General features: G+C 36.9%; 1 protein-coding gene across 2 annotated transcripts; it reads right to left on the reverse strand.

Annotated features, from left to right (window-relative positions):
• PDR2 (phosphate deficiency response 2) lies at positions 1 to 15,775 on the reverse strand. Of its 2 annotated transcripts, none has more exons than XM_086570270.1 (22): positions 15,635 to 15,775; positions 15,089 to 15,349; positions 14,400 to 14,492; positions 13,962 to 14,164; positions 11,778 to 11,850; positions 11,518 to 11,690; positions 11,278 to 11,449; positions 8,836 to 8,940; positions 8,656 to 8,766; positions 8,473 to 8,559; positions 8,201 to 8,383; positions 7,796 to 7,846; positions 7,578 to 7,703; positions 7,072 to 7,151; positions 6,277 to 6,385; positions 5,446 to 5,574; positions 4,181 to 4,246; positions 3,950 to 4,021; positions 2,275 to 2,426; positions 1,887 to 1,998; positions 1,689 to 1,805; positions 1 to 1,539 (listed from the first exon to the last, which is right to left on the reverse strand). In XM_086570270.1, the coding sequence occupies exons 2-22, from the start codon at positions 15,335 to 15,337 to the stop codon at positions 424 to 426; spliced, it is 3,579 nt and encodes a 1,192-aa protein (XP_086426396.1). In that variant the 5' UTR covers positions 15,338 to 15,349; positions 15,635 to 15,775; the 3' UTR covers positions 1 to 423. The 2 variants fall into 2 exon arrangements, with proteins under 2 accessions (XP_086426396.1, XP_086426397.1); XM_086570271.1 differs by having other exon boundaries at positions 15,089 to 15,345; positions 15,635 to 15,770.
• Positions 15,776 to 19,000: the final 3,225 nt, after the last annotated feature.

The raw sequence follows: 19,000 nt of genomic DNA on the forward strand, positions 1-19,000 counted from the left end.
TCACACAAATGAGTTGAAATCTTATAAGACTGTAATCAACTAAATAATTTGGTCTTGTGTAAGGAATAGATACACCGCTCTAGTTTTGATTCAACTCAGAAAATCTTTTTTACTCATTCTACAGTATACGCCTGAACCTTTTAATTTACCCACTTTGTGTTTCACTGGTGAGATGAGGGAAATAATTATACCAAAATTCCCATCTTCAGGTACAAAACGGCTAAACAAGGGAATATTATACACAACAAAGAACGACGGCCCACTTCAACAGCTAAATCCCTTGCATCACGTATTACCATTGTTTTTTTTTTCTCATTGCAGTTTGCAACTACAAAAACTGTGTCCACCTATTCAGGTCGCAATTGCCATTTTCTCAAAGAATCGACTAATGTAATAAGGTTCCCTGTCCCTCTCTGTGATATATCAGGCATGCTTCTTCTGTAGAGTAGCTTCTGCCTGTTGTGGCCGTTTCTTCCGCCCTGAAGTACGGCCGGGGAATACCCACCTCAAAAACCTTTCCCAACTGTAACATCCTGCAAACATAAGGAAAGCCCACAATAGCAGCTTTCCTCGTAATGGTTCGGGTAGTGGCACTAGCTTCAGCCAGTCATTCAAGCCCCTAAACAGATCAGAGGTAACAGCTGTAAAGAAGCCTACAGCTGCCAACAAGGCATAAAAAAATGGCTTGTTCTCTGGGATGCTCTGGTTGAACGGATGGCCCATATAGTTCACAGCAAAGGTGGCGACCTGAATCATCATGTTTACCATGTAAGAAACAGTGTTGACTAGGTTTGGGTGAAACTCAGAGTCTGGCTCAATGCACTCCTCTGGCATGTGTTCTGCAGCCTTGTTGACAGAAGAGACCAAGAAAAAGAGGTGAATTGCAAACTGGCCAAGAAGAGAGAGAAAGACGTAAGCACAGAAGATGTTGGGATGGGGCCTGGAAGCTGACAGGGTAGGAAGAGGTCGAGCATGAGAGATGAAAAGAAAAAAGGCTGCCGTGAAGACACCACTTATGGTTGCCTGGACATCCCCAAGCTTGACACCATCCAGATACATTACACTGAGCACGTAAGCAGTTGCAAGGCAATTGAGGCCAAGAATTTTGAACATCTGGAGAGTGGTCACAAGAGTACTACGTCCCTGGCGGATTATATCTGTGGTGGGGGCTACAGATGCATGCTTTGCTGTGAAGGGTGATGCCATTGATGCATCGCCAAGCTTTACAAGAGGGGCACGACCATCACCTTCTTCATTCATTTCATCCATGATCTTCTTTAGTTTCTGCTTCTGTCTCTCTGCAGCTGTTAGATGCTTGTTACTTCCTGAGGGGCTGTTGGACTCAGCTCTTGTATTGATTCTGGTTTTTGCAAGACCATCTCCATTTAGACCAGGTGCTCCCCCTGAACTTGACGAGTCCGATCCAGGTTTTGGTTTCTTTGACTTACCAGACTTAGGTTCAAGTTTAGATGTACGTGACTTCGAATCTTCAGTTTGAGCTGGTGGGATAGCATTCAAAAGGGCAACACCTACATGGGCCTGAAAAAGTGCCAGGTAATCCAAATTATTAAGTACCAAACCACAAAATTTATATCAGCATCTATTGCAATGAGAAAAGGGGCACGTTATGCCTCCCCCTGCTCTACCACAGTTTTGTCTTAAAGTGGAACTTGAAGGAAATACAATACCTGTTTAAGAGCCCCAACGTCATTGGTTCCATCTCCACACATCAATGTCGTCCTTCCAACGATTTTAAAGGTGGTCATGATAAGTTCCTTCTGCTCAGGAGCGACCCTTGCAAACACCTGAAATTATTGCCGCAGAACTTGTCAATAGGATGAAGCAATAATCTGCTACCTATTACAACCAAATTCAACTGAAACAACCTTGACATAAGGAATGACTCGTAGAACAGAATCAGTTTGTTGTAACATTTCGAAACAGTCCCCACCAATACAGAGATCATGCGAATCGGATAACGCTTCAACTGCATTCTCACTGGCAGTATAAAAAAAATAAAATGTGAGAAAAATTAATAACTAGTCAACAATTGCTCTTCTTAAGCTTCATAAAGGTAGAGACAAATAACAAAAGTATGTGTCTGTGTGTGTGGTGTAGGTGTTGGTGGTGGGTGTCTGTGTGTGTGGGTGTTGGGGGTTCAAGTCAAGTCAACGTGTGACATCACATCATAATAATGGAAAATAAGGTAGGCAGACTCTTGAGGAACAACAAACGATGACAACCAATGTCCAGAACAACCCCGAGGTATAATACCTGTATGGTAAGATCTCCGTCTCATCTGGGGAAATCCATTCAAAACCTACGCCATTTCTTGCTGGAACTAGAATCAGTGCTGGCTTTGATATTATATGAACTTGACTTGCAACATGGCAAGCTGTCAAAGCTTGATCACCAGTAATCATCACCTAACATCAGACAGCCATGTTTAGTAACAACTAGTCGTGAAAAGTGAGCAAATCATTTTCTCAGAAAAAAAAAACACATTAAAAAACAAAGTTCATTAAAAAAAGTCTTAGACACTGCAACCACAGGAGTACAGTAGCAACTATGAGCAAAACATTTGCTTCCATCTGTCACCCCTCGCACCCCGAACCATACACACACACACACACACACGAAGAAAAAGTAAGGACAAGATAACAAGTGAAGATGAAAACAAGCAGTATACAGCCTCCAACAACACATTCCTTAGGCTATCCATTCAGCAATCTAAGCATATAGATGCAAACTAAGTAACATAGACATACATACAAGTGTTGGTGGCCGACATGGATATGCAGTATCCAACTCGGTAACCTAAAAAAGCACCGACAAGGAGCTGCTAATATTATTATTTTAATGTTCTAATTGAAAACAACATTTAGGAAAATAGTAATTAAGCAGATATTTTGGATAATTTTTTTTTAAGTAATTAAACTTACTTTCTGTTGGGATAATTAAAAGATGTAATCTTGTGGTTTTTTTGGAGTTGACTGATTATCACCGTAACTCCTGCGACACTTTTTGCAAATAGGAAATATCATTTTTCTTGGCGTGATTATCACCCTATTTTCACGTGCACGTGTCACATACATGTCGATACATTTTTCTTCTCAATATTGTCGTGCTCATGTTACTTAGATATTATACAATCCCCTCCGTTTCTTCTCCAAAAAATTATCAAAAACATTACAAAAAGCCAGTGATACTGGCACGGAAACGACGTTCTCTGTGCCAATACTTAATAGACTATGTTCGAAGAAGCTGATTTTATCCATTTTAACATGATAGTTATTATATTATCAAGACCAGCTTAAAATAGCTATCTTTTAAATAACCCCAAACGTAACTTGAGTACATACGAAACCGTGATTTAGATGACTTCTCTTCTTCACCTTTCTTCTATCTTCTTCCAAATGTAACTACACAAAGAATGAAATTTCTCCAACGCTCTCTTCTTTCTTCTCACTTCCTTTTTATTCCACTTCTTTTTCCCTTCTTCTCACTTCTTTTTTCCTTCACTTCTTTTTCTTATCTGCGACAACAGTTGCCATACTGCAAACCTATCACTCCTCATTATACATCCATATTCCATACTTATTCCCATAGTCAAACATCACATATAAAGCTCCTTAACCCTATAGCACAACATACTAAGCCAAAACACCAACTTAATTTTAACAAAGTTCTCGCTTTTTCTGTGGTCCAAGCGTCTGAGGTTCTACAATACATGTCATTGGTTTCTCTCCACTGATTGGCAATCCAAAACATGACCATGAAAAATTAATGATAAGTTACTACAACCTGGACTAATATTGAAACCGGAATGGAGAAAACCCCAAGAATGACAGATTGAGTCTCCTCGTACTCCTCCACAAAAAAGAGAAAAAACACACTGAATATATTGATATTGTAACACTTCAACAAGGAAGTCATGTATCTAGCTTACCAAATCATGTGAAGACCCTTTCAATTCAGATAAAACTGAAGCCGAGTCCGCTCTAATAGGACAATTGAAAACCTGAAATATAGATTGACAAAACTATATTAATCACAAAAGCTAGAACCAATTCGTTTAATTTGCAAATGACCAAATGAGAGCTCACAAGCCAGACGCTTCCCCCAAAGAAAATAAAGAAAAGAAAAAAAGACAAACAGATTTTTCAGATTTAAAACTAACCGCAAAACCAGCAAATGTAAGGTCACTCTCTACATAATCTCTATCCAAGCTTCTAGCTTCGCTAACCTGCGATGTAATCAGAACTCAAACAAACATAACAAAACAGATGGGCATATATTACATAGAAGATAAGATATACATCAAATGTGCCATATAATCTCCCTGTTCTTGTAAATATTTATTTTTCGTTTTTCTCTTGTAATGTAGGCCTTCTCAGCCTACTTTTCCTTTATTAATGAAATTTCACTTTACCGAGCCAAAAAAAAAAAATCTCCCCATTCATGAAGAAATATCCAAGAAACATCCCAAGATGATCAAAAACCAATCCCAGTCCAACAATTAAAATTCATATATGGTACAAAGTACCAGATACTTCAAATAACTACAGTACTACATCATGTAATCAGAACTCAAAACCAACATAAAATACACAGTTGCATATTACATAGGTGAATCGTCCAAATACTGTAATAACCACCCCAAAGGGAAGTCTGCATGCCTCCATACTGTTTGCCACTCCAGTAAGAGCAGGAAAAGAGGGCAGGTATTCGACGATACTCTTAATCATTGTCATCCTCTCACTTTCCAAAAGAGGTTGCCGTTTGTTAAACATTTGCTTCTTGTCAAGTGAACTCGGGTTGTAACTACCAATCGCGAAAAATTAAATACCAAAAAGAAGATTCAAGTGAACTTGATCAGAACTAGACAGAATTTTATGACAAGTTTAGGTGAGCACAAACGAAAAGAAGAATTAAGGAGCGCTGAGATTGTTTGTGTTGGGGGATTATAAGAATGTCTTTCAAGCATAGAAAGAAATCCTCAATAAGATTGTAGCATCGCATGTCTACACAAGATTTGGGAAAAGAAATGGAAAATCGTGATCACTCCAAACCATTAACATTTTTGTGAATTTGTTTCCATAATGGTGAGTTTTGTACTTTTATGTCAAATTCTATAGAAACCGCAAAGTAGAGAAAACCACAAAAACCACAAAGGAAACAATAAATGGGAAAAACAAATAAAGCTTTGGAACTGTTAGCTGCATACTGAACACTATGCAAACAAATACATACGATTTGGTTGATGAAATAGATCCCTACAACTATCATCCCGCATAATAATGATCCCCTTATACCTAATGGTTCCCACTTCCCAGCATATCTAATTGGGGGGTCCCAACAATTTCACAATGGTTGAATAAAACAAACATATGCCAAATAGGATCTTGAATTCCTACTGAGAAACAAAATATAAGAAGTCCTTACCGACATTTCCTGAAGTGGTTTATATGCAAGGGCCAAGACCCTAGACCCTTGGCGTGTATATTTCTTGTAAGTGTCAACATATGAAGATGGTAAATCAGTCAGCCTATCTCCAATAGTTTCTGGTGCACCCTGAAAGAAGAATAAAAGGTGTTTCTCAATGATAAGATTCATCTAGTAAAGATTGCAGCTCAAGATGATTCTTTTTCCACCCTTCCCACATAAGCAGGTAAAGTAAGATTTCTTGATGGGTGCAAAAGATAGACGAGTGCATATATGGTAGCATATTCATCATTGAGAGGGAAGGGGGGGGGGAAGTAATTATTTCTTTATTATCACCAGTAAGATGGAGTAGTAGAAGTCAGTGGCTCACTGATCTTGGGAAGTTGGGCCACAGGGTATTCAGAATAACTCCCACCTTCAACAGGTGAAGGCCGATTAACAGTATAAAGTTACATTAGGATACATTCTGCCAATTTCAAAAAAAATACTAGCAAGAAAATAAATAACAAAGTTTCATCAAGAATTTGGGAGGATATAAAAGTTTTCTGCTACTGAAGTAAAGCATTTCCTTAATCTCTAGTCGAAGTTTTGGGAATAAAATGTCCATATATGTTACTCTATCTATCTGTAGCATAAGCATGGTTTCTGAACCTTTAGGTTAGAAAAAGCGATAGCACAGCACCAGATAAAATATCCCCCGGACAAGATAAGTTAACAAATAAGAAAAGAAAATTTTCGTGTTAGAGATATCCGTAACTAATATGAAACAAACTTTGCAAGAAGAGTAATAATGTAATAGTAAAAATGAAGTTGTGAACATAAAAACTACACCTTAACAAAAGCGAAAAAGTCATCCTTGACACGAACAACAGCTGCCATACGTTTCAAGTGAGATGCAAAGTGGTGCCTTTGAACAATCTGCACAGCATTGCCCCCTCCCCTGTGTCCAGAGGAAAGGAAAAAAGCAGATTAGCTACAATCAATGCCCCAATGAAACCTTGAGAAAAATAACAGCCCATGAACAGACTGACAAGAAACTATAACAATACAAAACTCAACAAACTTTTGGAAAATAGTTTAAAACACTTTTTAGCCTACTAATTTATTGTGTCTTCACGGAAGCCTTTTTATTGTGTTTAAAACACTTTTTAGCCTACTAATTTTCCTTTTTGATCCACAAACACACTAGTAGGTAAAACACAATATCAATAGGCTAAATAAAATCAACAAAAAAAGCGCTCAAGAGATCACTTTGCCAAGCTTCAGAAGAAAGCAGAGTGAATCTCTTTTTGCTTAAAGCATCACATTAATAACTAAACTAACTACATATTTCAAAACATGGCGAGAAGACACATCCAATGCTGACTGATGCAAGATCAACCACACAGAACAAGATCAAGCACATTTGAAGAAACAAGACAAACACTGCATAATTCTATATAATGCTATCCCAGGAATATGATTTTCGTTGAACAGGACAAATGGGCAATCACCATAAGGTCACTGGTGCTGCAAAAAACCCGATACTACACCAGTTGAATAAAATGGTAGATAATGCCTCAAGTAGAAATGCATATGGCTCACCTACAGAAAACGGAGTAGTAGTGACACCTAATTACACCATACCTTTTGGGCATCGCCTTTTCATCAGATGTATAAATCCACTCAATGCCTTTTATTGCTGCCTTTTCAAGAGGATCACCAACCTACAATTGAAAATGAATATAAGCAGGGAGAAATTACAGGTGCAGCGGAAGTATTCCAAGGGGAACCGATCATAATTGATTCAAACAGTGGAATCTAAAGCAAAATGTACATAGTAAAATGAAGTATCATATATCATATTATCATCAAGGACATAGATCAACCAGATAGAACGTTCAGCCACTGTGAAGTTTGATATGTAGCACAGCAATAATATTCAACGGCTCTTAAAGAAAGTGATTCAACCAGTTAGAGTTTTTAACTAGTTTCGTGTTAAAGATGTAATAGAGCAATATGTCAACCTACATGCGTATGAATAGTAATGTTAAGCAGCAATAGCAAAACCACGTAATCAAGATTGGCATTGGTAACTCTTAAGCTAAACCAGACTTCTAAACCACAGAGCCAGGAAAAAACAAGAAACTTACTAACTTGTTGTCCACAAACACCAGTGCATGACAAGCTGCAAGAATTTCTAAAGTGCGGAGAGGCATTTTTGCCACATCTGCCTCTAAATCCACATTGTCAGAAAGCCCAACTACTCCCTGGAACTCCTGATAAAGCATCCAATTGAAATTCATCACATGCAGAATCGTAATATTCTAATAGCCTCCATACTAGAATGGAATTTAGACTTCGGACTTACCATGTCATCCGATGTAAGAGTTCCTGTCTTATCAAAACAACATGTGTCCACCTGCAAAAAAAGTGCGTCGAATTACAATGAAGCAGCCTACAGATAAACTCTTATGCTGATTACGGTTCCATAGTCTGTGTCCAGGAACTAACTTGACATGAAACAAATCGTCTCGTCAGCATCATAAGCATGCACATTTTCAATTAAGACACGACAATTCATACTATCAAATTATTATAATTGTAAGAGGGTTGATCCCCCAGCCATGACATGGCCCACCAGATGAAACCTCTGGATGATTTTATACATAGGCACTCACAGAGTCATAGTTTAGCAAGAAGCTTAATGACAAGAGCCTGTAAATGTAGTGAATAAGTATCACAAAAAAGATATGTCCAAGATGATCTTACTGACCTTCCCAGCAAAGGGAATTCGGAATGGCTCAGTGCAGAATATCCCTCTCCGTGCTAATGCAATTAAAGATGTATTGACAGCTATTGATAATTCCATTGGCAGCTCAGGGGGGATCACAGATGTAATGATCAATGAACAACTCAAGAAAAGTTTGTATCTGCTCCTTGTTGGATCTTCTAGACCCTATATCAGTGATATTCCCCATATCAAATTACATGAACTAAGATACATACATCAATAGGACAAACGTCGAAAAGAGACCTCCACCCTACCTTCTTCAGTACGTAACCAGCGGCAATGATGGCAAATATAACTAAGAACAAAATGAAAAACCCACTTTCCCAGCTGTTCGCAGTCACCTGAAAGACGACTTAAGCTATTAAAATAATATTTCAAAAAGCAGTACCAGTCATACCCACTGGTACAAAATTACCATTCAATTGATAAAACATTACCCTCTCAGTAGAAAATAATATCGTCCGCATTAGTTTGCCTTGACTCGTCTCAAATCCAGTTCGCAGCACAACAGCCACGCACCCGCCATCAGGGGTTTTAATAGGAAAGGCCTAAGTCAAACCAATAACAAACCGAATCAGTGTGACCACAACCACAGAGAGAGAGAGAGAGAGAGAGACCTTGTCTGGAGTATGCTGCAGTACTTTTGTCCCACCAAATAGAACATGGCTCTTATCCCGCTTAGCTGATAACTTTTCCTCAATTCCCCTACCCATAATTGAAACCTGGAAGACACATGTATGTACTTTAATCATCTTTAAGATACAACTGTACATCTTCCAACCAATAATAGAATCTACAGCATCTTGTTTATTGGCCAGAAATGGAAACACTTTGCTTTCAAATAATACAGCAATTCTCTTAGTAAACTACAACGTTTCAAATTGTAATGTAGAATAGGAGGAAAGACATAATATATATATATGAGAAATCCCACTATAAGTTTCTGGTGAACTGTCTCCAATTGCGTACCAGAGGCAGGTGGCAGTGCCTCAAGAATATTAACGATTTGGATATAATAGATGGAAATAACCATGGGTCTACAGATGACTTTGATTACTGTAGTGAAAAAGGATGACACGTTCAGCTAGGGAAAAAAACAAAACAAAACCATTGGCTACACCGCTACAGAACCTAAAAATAGGTCCTGCAAGGTAAAACGGTATGTTTAATGAATACCTTTCTTTCACTGCCAGTAGCAAAAGAAGGGAAATAGGATCCTTGCTCAAGGGTGCACAATATCAAGTACATGAGTCATCTCAATCCACCCTTGTATGTTCCAATCAATGAAACGATAACACAAGCCAAGGTCCCAACTCCCAAGATATCACAGCGTTATTTTCAACGGTCATTCACTTCCCCAAGCACCCTTCTATTGCAGACAATCAGTAAACAGCTTGACATTTTCCTTTGAGAGGATCCATACAACAATGCAATCCCAAAAATAGGAATTTTCTTATATAATTCCCACTTCAAATATGAAGTGTTAGGCAACTTTCTTTACAATCATACGCCACAAAGGCACAAACATATAGGAATTGGCGTTGACTGGTTTAATATACCCAGATACAGGAAAACTAATTAATATTATCTATAGAAGTATCTATTTAGGGTGTATTATAAGGTTGGGTGTACGTGTATCGGGATAGAGTACCGAGGTCCTTGGAACTAGCCTTGCCAAGTTGTTGGATGTTGATGTAATATCCTAAATTAGATCAATATCGTACTTATAGATAAGTAAATAAAATGAAAAACTTCTCTCTCCATGTGAATCATTTTCCATGAACTGGCCCTAACGACCAATTCAGAAAAGAGTGGAAAGATTATAAATAACATATTCGGGATTTGTGGGTGAGAGAGTATCTACCACTGCCTCAAAAATTGTGTATTCCTAAAGCGGTATGAGATGTCTACTTGATAGATTTTAGAACCCTCAGCACCTATGATGGAAATTTCCTGGAAAACATTCATCATCAACCATTCCTTTATATGAATTCTCATTTTCCAATATTTCTATCACAAACTATCTCTTAATCCCTCTCTTATAAGTTCATACTTTAATGAGATGAGGTCTTCTTCAGACATCACTTTAGAATCTTTTGCAAGAATAACTTCCTTTATTCAATAAATAATAATAACTCATTTGCGTTTACATTACTCCAAAAGTGCTCATCTCTTGGTTTAAGAAATGTATGTGCTAGTGCTAAGTCATCTGCTTTTGTGACGTCGTCTTCTACAAATTCCCATTTCACATTTCGCACTCCAACCCGCATCCTCAATAAGGAAGTGTATATCCTATCCAATGATCATCCTGCCTGATCCATTCTTTGGTTATTTATCCCTCCCGCGTCCCAATTGGAACTTAATCCTTCCTCAATCTATCTAATTTTTTCACCTTTGCATGTAGTTTCTTGTAACCAAATTCCAAAATGCAACTAAAACACCTTGAGCTAATATCATCATACGCACATTAGGAGGATATGGTCAGTGTGTAAAAATATAAATGCTGATAGTGTAAGTCTAGTGATAGCCTACCTAACTGATATACTATGACAATTCTGTAGGGCAGTTTCCCTACCAAGCGTAGCACATATTTGAGATCTAAAAATCAGCAAAAACTGAGGTAAGAATGCATTGGGTTAGTCAGCCGGTTAAGTTTAGCACATGGAAGTTGTGACAAATATCCCCGGTTTTCACATAAGCATATAACAAGTAGACATTAGTTATGTGGCGCTATTCTACACTCCAATTATATTAAATAAATAAATAAATAATAATTAACCAATATTCGTAATGACTTCTCAACTCACTAAATCAGTTAAGGATGATAACAGAGTATATTAGTAAGATCACATGTGGGATCATGGATCTTAGACTCTTAGTCAGCTGGAAACCATCATGTGATATCTGCTCTTACTACTCATTTCTCATTTTGACAATTAACCAACAAAATCAACGCAAGCCCACAGAAATTTGTTGAATCAATTACTTGAGAACAAAACTTTTCACAGTATTGGTGGAATTTCAGATAAAGATGAATGGCTACTAGAAAAGAAACCCACCTTCCACTGAGGAGTAGACTCTCCGGTGAGAATAGCTTCATTCACAATTGCACTCCCAGCTAATATGAGCATGTCGGCTGGTACAGATTTATCGTCCCCATTCGGACCAGAAGAGCGCCCAATCGATACAACATCTCCTGGAAGAAGATCCGTTCCGGAAAGCTTCACCCATCTATACAAGAATATATCAGTTTCAATAGTCAGAAATGGGCAAGTGAATTTAAGATTGAGAGGACTTACTTTCCACAGCGATGAACCATCAGCGTCTGACTATCAACTCTCACACGCCTAAGCTCCGTCAATGTTTTCAACCGGCTCTTTGCCATTGTTGATTCAAACAAAAATAGCATGAATAGGGTGAACAAACTATAGTACCAATATTCATCCAAACACCAGAGACCGACACAGAACACCTAGAAGTATGAAGAAATGCACGAGTGAGTAATAAGAATTGAACCAAATGCAAGCACAAGAAACTTACAGAATACAACTTCCCTGACCTGAAATACGAAAAATGGCTCCATGCAATGCTCTTTCATCAACTTTTGGAACGTGGGTTGTGGGTATTCAAAACTGCAGGAAAAAAAAAGGAGCCCAATAAGCAACAAGTGGAATGCCATTAATAAGATAATCTCAAAAAAAAAATAAAGGAGTTAACAACAATGGAAAATTTGGTTCAATAACAGAAACAACTACCTGCAATAACATCTATCAAAGCACAGACATGAAGATGGATGGCTTATGCATCATGAGCAACGATTATGCTCGTGGATCCACATAACGAGGCATGTATTGCAAGCCAAACCAATAACTATTCTAACTATTGTTAGAAACTTTCAAAACATGCATTCAAATGTTACATTAGACGATTGCTAGGGAAGGTAATACACATAAACTCTGGTGTACAGGAAAAGCTGGAAACAGCAAAGGAGTGGCTATAACAGATAAAGATCTAAAGGATACAATATTTCTTAGTTTTTTTTATATACTATCTCGATATAATATAACTTAATAAACGTACATTCCAGCTATGTAAGAAAAAGGTTAGGAAAGTTGATAATAAAAAATTATAGAGGAAATGCTAGAAACTGAGAGGAAAACATAAGGCAGGTATGAATAGCCTGTTTTTCTATTTCCAGTATTTACTTTCCCATAACCTGAGGTTTTATCTTTCTTCACCAACTTTTATACGATCATGAACCGAGAAAAGAACATCGACTTTCACCAAATTAATTCAAGGGCATTGCAAGAGAAAGACATGTAAAACCTGTGGTAGCAAAAGCATCACTCACTTGACACAACTATCCCGTGACTCTTTCTTTATTTCCTTTTGCCTTAATAAAACAGGAATTGTTAATTTATAATAGTAGGATTAGTAGTAGCATGGCTTCACATAATTACCAGCATAAAAGAAAATATTTATGACATCTTAATAATCACTTGACATTAATGCAGTACATTTTAGTATTTTACTTGTGTAAGTGGTTGTCTTTGTTAGGAGCTGATCAGCAACGACTTGTTCAAAATGTAAGAATAACTGGGACTTTGAGTATGTCAGATTCATATTCCTTAGATCGAAAATTTGGGAGGATTGGCGAGATATAACATGGATTGATTTTTGTGTCTTTTGTGTTCAGAAGGGACTCATCATGGGCAGAGATTAGGTGATTCATGGATTGATTTTTTATATGTTTTTTTCTATTTGATGCCTTTGTTTGCTTAGAATGTGATGGGATTTTTATGTACGATATCTCATCCTACTACTTAGTATGCTTTTGGATTATTCTAATATACTACTATCTTCACTGATCAGAAGAAAAAGCAAATAATAATAATCACTGGACTTACCAAAATAAAAGGTCGGTTAGAGCATCTTTAGGTGAGATACTATCCTAGCATCAAACACCAAATTTCCAATAATTTAGTGTTTTTTCATCTTTAGGAGAGATTCATCTTTAGGAGAGACACATGTTGATGAAAACACCAAACCAAACACCAAATCGGCTAAAATTTGGTTCCAGCTTTGGTGCTGTATCAAATCTCTCTCGCGGTTTTGGAAAAACCACGCGGTTTTTTGAACACCTCATGGGCTAGGGCTAGAGTGTGAGCTTCAATCACGTGGTTTTGTGAAAACCGCGCGAGAGATTTGAAAAGAGAAAAAAGAAAAAAGTTGATATGCGACACATCGCGCAGTTTCTGGAAAACCGCGTGGGCTTGGGCTTTTAAGATGGGCTTCAGTGGCGCGGTTTTGAGAAAGCCGCATGGGCTATATGGCGCGGTTTATCCAAAACCGCGTCATTTGATGTCGAATATTTGATGTTTCTCCTGAAGTTGGTTGGTGTTTTTTTGGTTTGGTGTTTGGTTTGGTTCAAAATTTTGGTGTTTTTTGGTTTCTCTCCTAAAGATGCTCTTAGACCTTCCAAATTCTAGCAATCTCATTTTCTTATACTATCAATAATAATAGTAAATTCTCCCAAGTTATAAACTTATATACAGTGTCAACTGTCAAGATACCTGATTTTTTTCATCTTCTTGAAATTCATTCATGAGACCCACATGGTAATGAACTAGAGTTTTCTATTTGGGAGGATGAGCTCATTATGGATATAGACAATAATTTAACAATGTCACACCCACACACACGAGAAAAATGGGGGTTGGAAAGGAAAGGAAAGGAAACTTACGCATTCCGTCCCCACTTCTCAAAAGCAGCAACAACCTTAGCTTCTGACCCATGGCCGGTACTTTTGAGATAGTATCCAATTGATTCCTTCGAAGGATAAGGAAGTTTGCAAAAGGTCTTTTCCTCCTTTGAAAAAATGAAACGCTGCTTTCTGAAATCGAAATATATTTCCTCCACATCTCCCGTCAATGCAGTTGAGCTGACCTGCATATGTAGACGCAGATCTATTCAACAAATCATAACCTACTAGCATTACAATGAAAAAAAAATGGGGCAATAACTCGGTGACGCAGAGAGGAAAAATAAGCAAATAGTTAAATTTTCCATATTGAAATTCCAAATGACTGGGGGTACAAAAAAAGACCACTAGCAACCAAAGGCGCAATATAACACAAAAGTGACTCTAAAGTTGATAATTGATATAGACACTCAAACTCACAGGTTTGCGAAAATGAAGTTCCACAATTTCTTTAGATCCAGAGAACTTTGCAGGAGTTATTTTGCAGGTATCTGCCTGGGAAATTTCCTTCACCTGAAAAAACAATGTAACCAACAGTGACTGTCACAAAGTTGCTTCAGCGCATAAATTTTCTAACATCAAATTTGGTATACTAAAAGACAACAGTAAAGAACCTGAGGAAATTGCAACAAAATTTTAAACGATATAAGAGAAAAATTATTTTAAAGAAGATAATGTATAACAGAAATGATAAGAGATGAGTCAAGGTATTGCTTTTCAGATGGAATTTCACAACTTCCATGTCATAAACAGGTATGATAATGATATTGATTGAAAACCTAAATACCATTAATGATTCAAATCTATAAAGGTAACCAAAAGGACAGTTCCTATGTCAATTTAATCCTTGATTTTCTGGATGCATTTGTGTTCTCTTGACTCTTATATTGACCTACTTGCTTTACAATCTACCCCTTTATCGATCAATAATATTTGTCTCATCAAAAACGGAAATTAACAACTTTTAACCTCTTTTTTTCCTGTCAATGAATATTTTACCCTAACTTGTCAATATAGACTTTAAATCTTCATATCACAAATACAATATATTGAATTACGGTACATGGCATATAGATATATAGTGTTTCACAGTTCAGTAAATTGCATACCTTACTATACTGCACAAAACATCTAAAATCCACTGACCAAGCAGTGAAAAGCAGAGCCAAAATGTGAACTGCAGCCATCACACCAAATATAATTGCAGCATCCACAAAATCCAAGGCGGGAAGTGCAGCTACAACCCAGAGTACATATAAAATGGCAAACGGCCACACATCCAGACGCCATGGCCCCTGTCTCTTTTTCAGCAAATCTACTTGCTGAACTACTTTCCCACTGACACTAAATCTCGACATCTCACTCCCTGCCTATCCAAACAAATCACGGAATAAATAAAGTCAATCAACAGAATAATCTTGACCACGACCTTAAAAAACAAGCAATGCACCAATGCCCACACCGTTCCAAAAAACGAAAAAAGTGTTGATATTTTAAGTTCCGAATACGTAGATTCAAATAAGTGAACTTTTCAATTTAACTTATAATAAAATAAAAAAAAAAAAAAAAAAAAAAAACAATTTTGATTAAATTAGTTCGGATCAAGTTGAATATTAATAGATAAAAAAAAGTAAAAAGAATAAAAAAAAACTTACAGTGTAGTAGAAAAGAAGCGAGGACGGTGGAGAAGAAGAGCTGAGATTATTTATTGTAACAATTGGAGAAATTAGGATTAGGCTACTTTCAATACCAGTTTTTGGTTAAAGAAATAATGACGAGTTGCCTTTTATTAACTTGGATGCCGCGATATTTCATCCGATATATTCAGGTGCGAAATACCGCTCAAAAAAAGGGTTTTTCTCATTTGCGTCGACACTGGCACAAGGAAGAAAACAATTAGGGGTGGAATTGTGGAAAGCTTATTGATAAGGGTGAATTAGCGATACCCCCACTTTTTTTTAATATGACTTTTGTGATACCAAAATTCTATAGCAACCGAATCTTTTGAACCGAATTTGTGAACACACTGACGTGGCACTCATCAGGCAGGGGTGCATGTGTATTGGTCAAAGAAGTACTGAAAATCAAGGTCTTTCTGCTTGCCACGTCAGTGTGTTCACAAATTCGGTTCAAAAGTGTGAGTTGCTGTAGAAACACTCTATAATCACCACTTAACACGTGGCAATATCTAGAGAACTCATGTGAAATGATGAAACGGTTAGGACTAAACATAGATTGAAAGCAAAAGTTTCACATTGGGTGATCTTGGTCTTCCATATTCTGAAAAATCTAATGGTGGTTTTTCTTCTTCTCTCTCTTTTCATCTTTTTCCACATTCAAACCCACCACCACCACCCACCTATTTAGAAAAACTAAAACCAATGGATGAGAATAATTAGTGTGTGAAGAATTGAAAAAACATTATTCTTGATATCTTGGGTGCACAAGTGTCCATGTGTGCTGCATGAAATGTTTGTCAAGGTGGCAAGTGTGCAACATGTACAAAGGGGGGAACAAATCATTGATCAAACCACATACAAAAGCAAAATACAAATTTTATGAAACTGAAAACCAGCGTTTCACACTTTCACCAATCTTCTCATTTCAAACCACTTTCAGGTTTTAAACTTTCCATACCATTTGGAAGACCAAAGTTTCATTGGGGATTTGTACTTTTCGAAGAAACTAATTTCTAGGAATCGAGTATTGAACATGAACAAGCTTTATAAAAAGAGACATGACACTTTCTCCAAACTCCAAAGGGCTATATGTCAAATTTTGTTAACGTGGCGATATCTAGACAACTCTTGCATGTGAAAATGATCAAACGGTTAGAATCTGGTGGTTATGGAGGTGCGAATCGTGGAGAATCAACAACTTTAGAATCAAATAAGTGATTGTAAACATGTTTCGTTTACATGCTTGTACACTTTAGTTTTTATTTTAATTTAGTCGTTGGTTTTAGAGGCGACACATGAAAATTCCAAAAATTGTTGATGCCCCTTAATTGGTGGTGGTCCGGGATGCTGGAGGTGGGTGGAGGTGTAGGAGAAGATAGTGAAAGAAAGAAGATGCTTATCGTTGATCATGGGCAAAAATGAATGACTCACATGATGCAGTCACTTAAGTGGAATGGGATTTGATTTTAGTGGCAAAATTGTAGTTAAAAGGTGATGGGGGTAATTTTGTCATAATGAAAAAAGGACTGTCATATGACCAAGTCAACTAACGTTTGACCGACCGAAACTGAAATGTTGGGGGTATTGCTAATCATCTTTGAAAGTGGGGGTATCACTAATTCTCCCTATTGATAATCAAACTACAACATTTTTGTAATAATTGTTAATCATTTTCTTACTGATCAATGACCATGAATACTTAGTAGTTGAGAATGCTCTCAGGAATCCACGTCAGTCCCCCCTTTTTTCCTCTGAGACTGACACATCATATTTTATAATAATTTGGCATAAAAAAAGTAAATCTATACCTTTTTTTGCCGATTTCAATTGTTCGTAACCCAAAATAGATAAAAAAAAAATAAACAAAACCCCTTTTTCCATACTCTTTTTTCAATTGTATAAAACACCCCCAACTCTGCAAAAAAATATTCATCTTTTCAAACTCTCTCTCTTATTCTTCTTCCAAAATTAAACTAAGGTCATCCCTTCAAGCTCTCCATTCATCAAGTAAATCAGACTATTGCAATAACCTTACTAACATTATTGAAGTTTAAAGTCTCTCTCACACACAAAAAAAAGATGCAATATTTTGTGTCATGAAACACGTGCTATGGTTAATTTTATTTACCGCCGATCATATGCATCAAGTAAAGAGTTGTATGATCACATAGAGCAGTCATTTGTTGACATGTTGCACATGTATTAGTCCTCACTCGACTCCCAGAAGTCATATTCAATCATATTCTTGAGTGCCCCATAAAAAAATATGAAAACAGAGTAAGACTTGGTTTGGCACTCATTTGCAAATTTGAGCCACTAGAATCTCATTTGAGATTGTCTTTTTATGCAGAGAGTAATATCTTTAGCCTGATTACTTCTCAAATTTCTACCACAAAAATGAGAGTGGAAGGCATCATTACTGCTGACATTGACCCTGTGATTGAAGATTTTGGTGAAACGCAAGCAGGTGGACCGTTTGAAAGATTTGAAGTATGGAGAAACAGGTACATCCAAAACAACGCATATGCATATTTTGCATATTTTTCATTTTTGGTTTGTATCCCAGAAGTATTACTTATTTAAGTTTTGAAATTTAGAGTACACAAATGCTTATAGTTTTTTTTTACACACGTGATAAACATTCTTACAAAATAATATATTGAATATATAGTCTAAAATTTTGCGTCATAGAATAATTATGATGTCTGCAAGTACAAACAACAGCCACATAGAAGAAGTGCTAAAAGAGAATAGAAGAAGACATCCACAACTAATGGAATATCAAAGTCCCAGTGGTATGTTCCTAATCAAAATATACAATTTTTTATTCTCATTTGATTTTAAGATACCACATCAATTGATGAGGCATAAGAAATTGGGAAATCAAGACCCTAGTCTGAAAATTGAAACACACAAGTGCCAGATTGGGTCATCATTAACACACTTAGTCTCCTATCTAGAGTGCAAGACCCACATGCTAACATTGTTCTACATGGAACTAATCAAAGTTGCAATGTTAAGACTTTTAGTTCTATTAATGACCCTTCTAGATATACCATAGTGAATAAAATACCCAACTTTTCTAAATGAATTCACACATTTTGTCATTACCGAACGGAAACCATGTGATGAATTCTAAGAAGTTAGGTTGTTGACAGAGAAGTCTTTCTAGGCTTACAACACCCATTCAAAGGGGCTTGTTTTAAAACTTATTGATCGAAGTGTAGATGAACTACATGGAAACCACATCTGTGTTGTTGTTTACATGAAATAGACATGACTTTATATTAGGACTTTCATTTTTTGTGTCGATTTTGTAGGTTATGACAATAAATTGGTGAA

Source organism: Coptis chinensis, chromosome 7 (genome assembly GCF_015680905.1).
Source record: "Coptis chinensis isolate HL-2020 chromosome 7, ASM1568090v1, whole genome shotgun sequence".
In the NCBI taxonomy this organism is placed as follows: Eukaryota; Viridiplantae; Streptophyta; class Magnoliopsida; order Ranunculales; family Ranunculaceae; genus Coptis; species Coptis chinensis.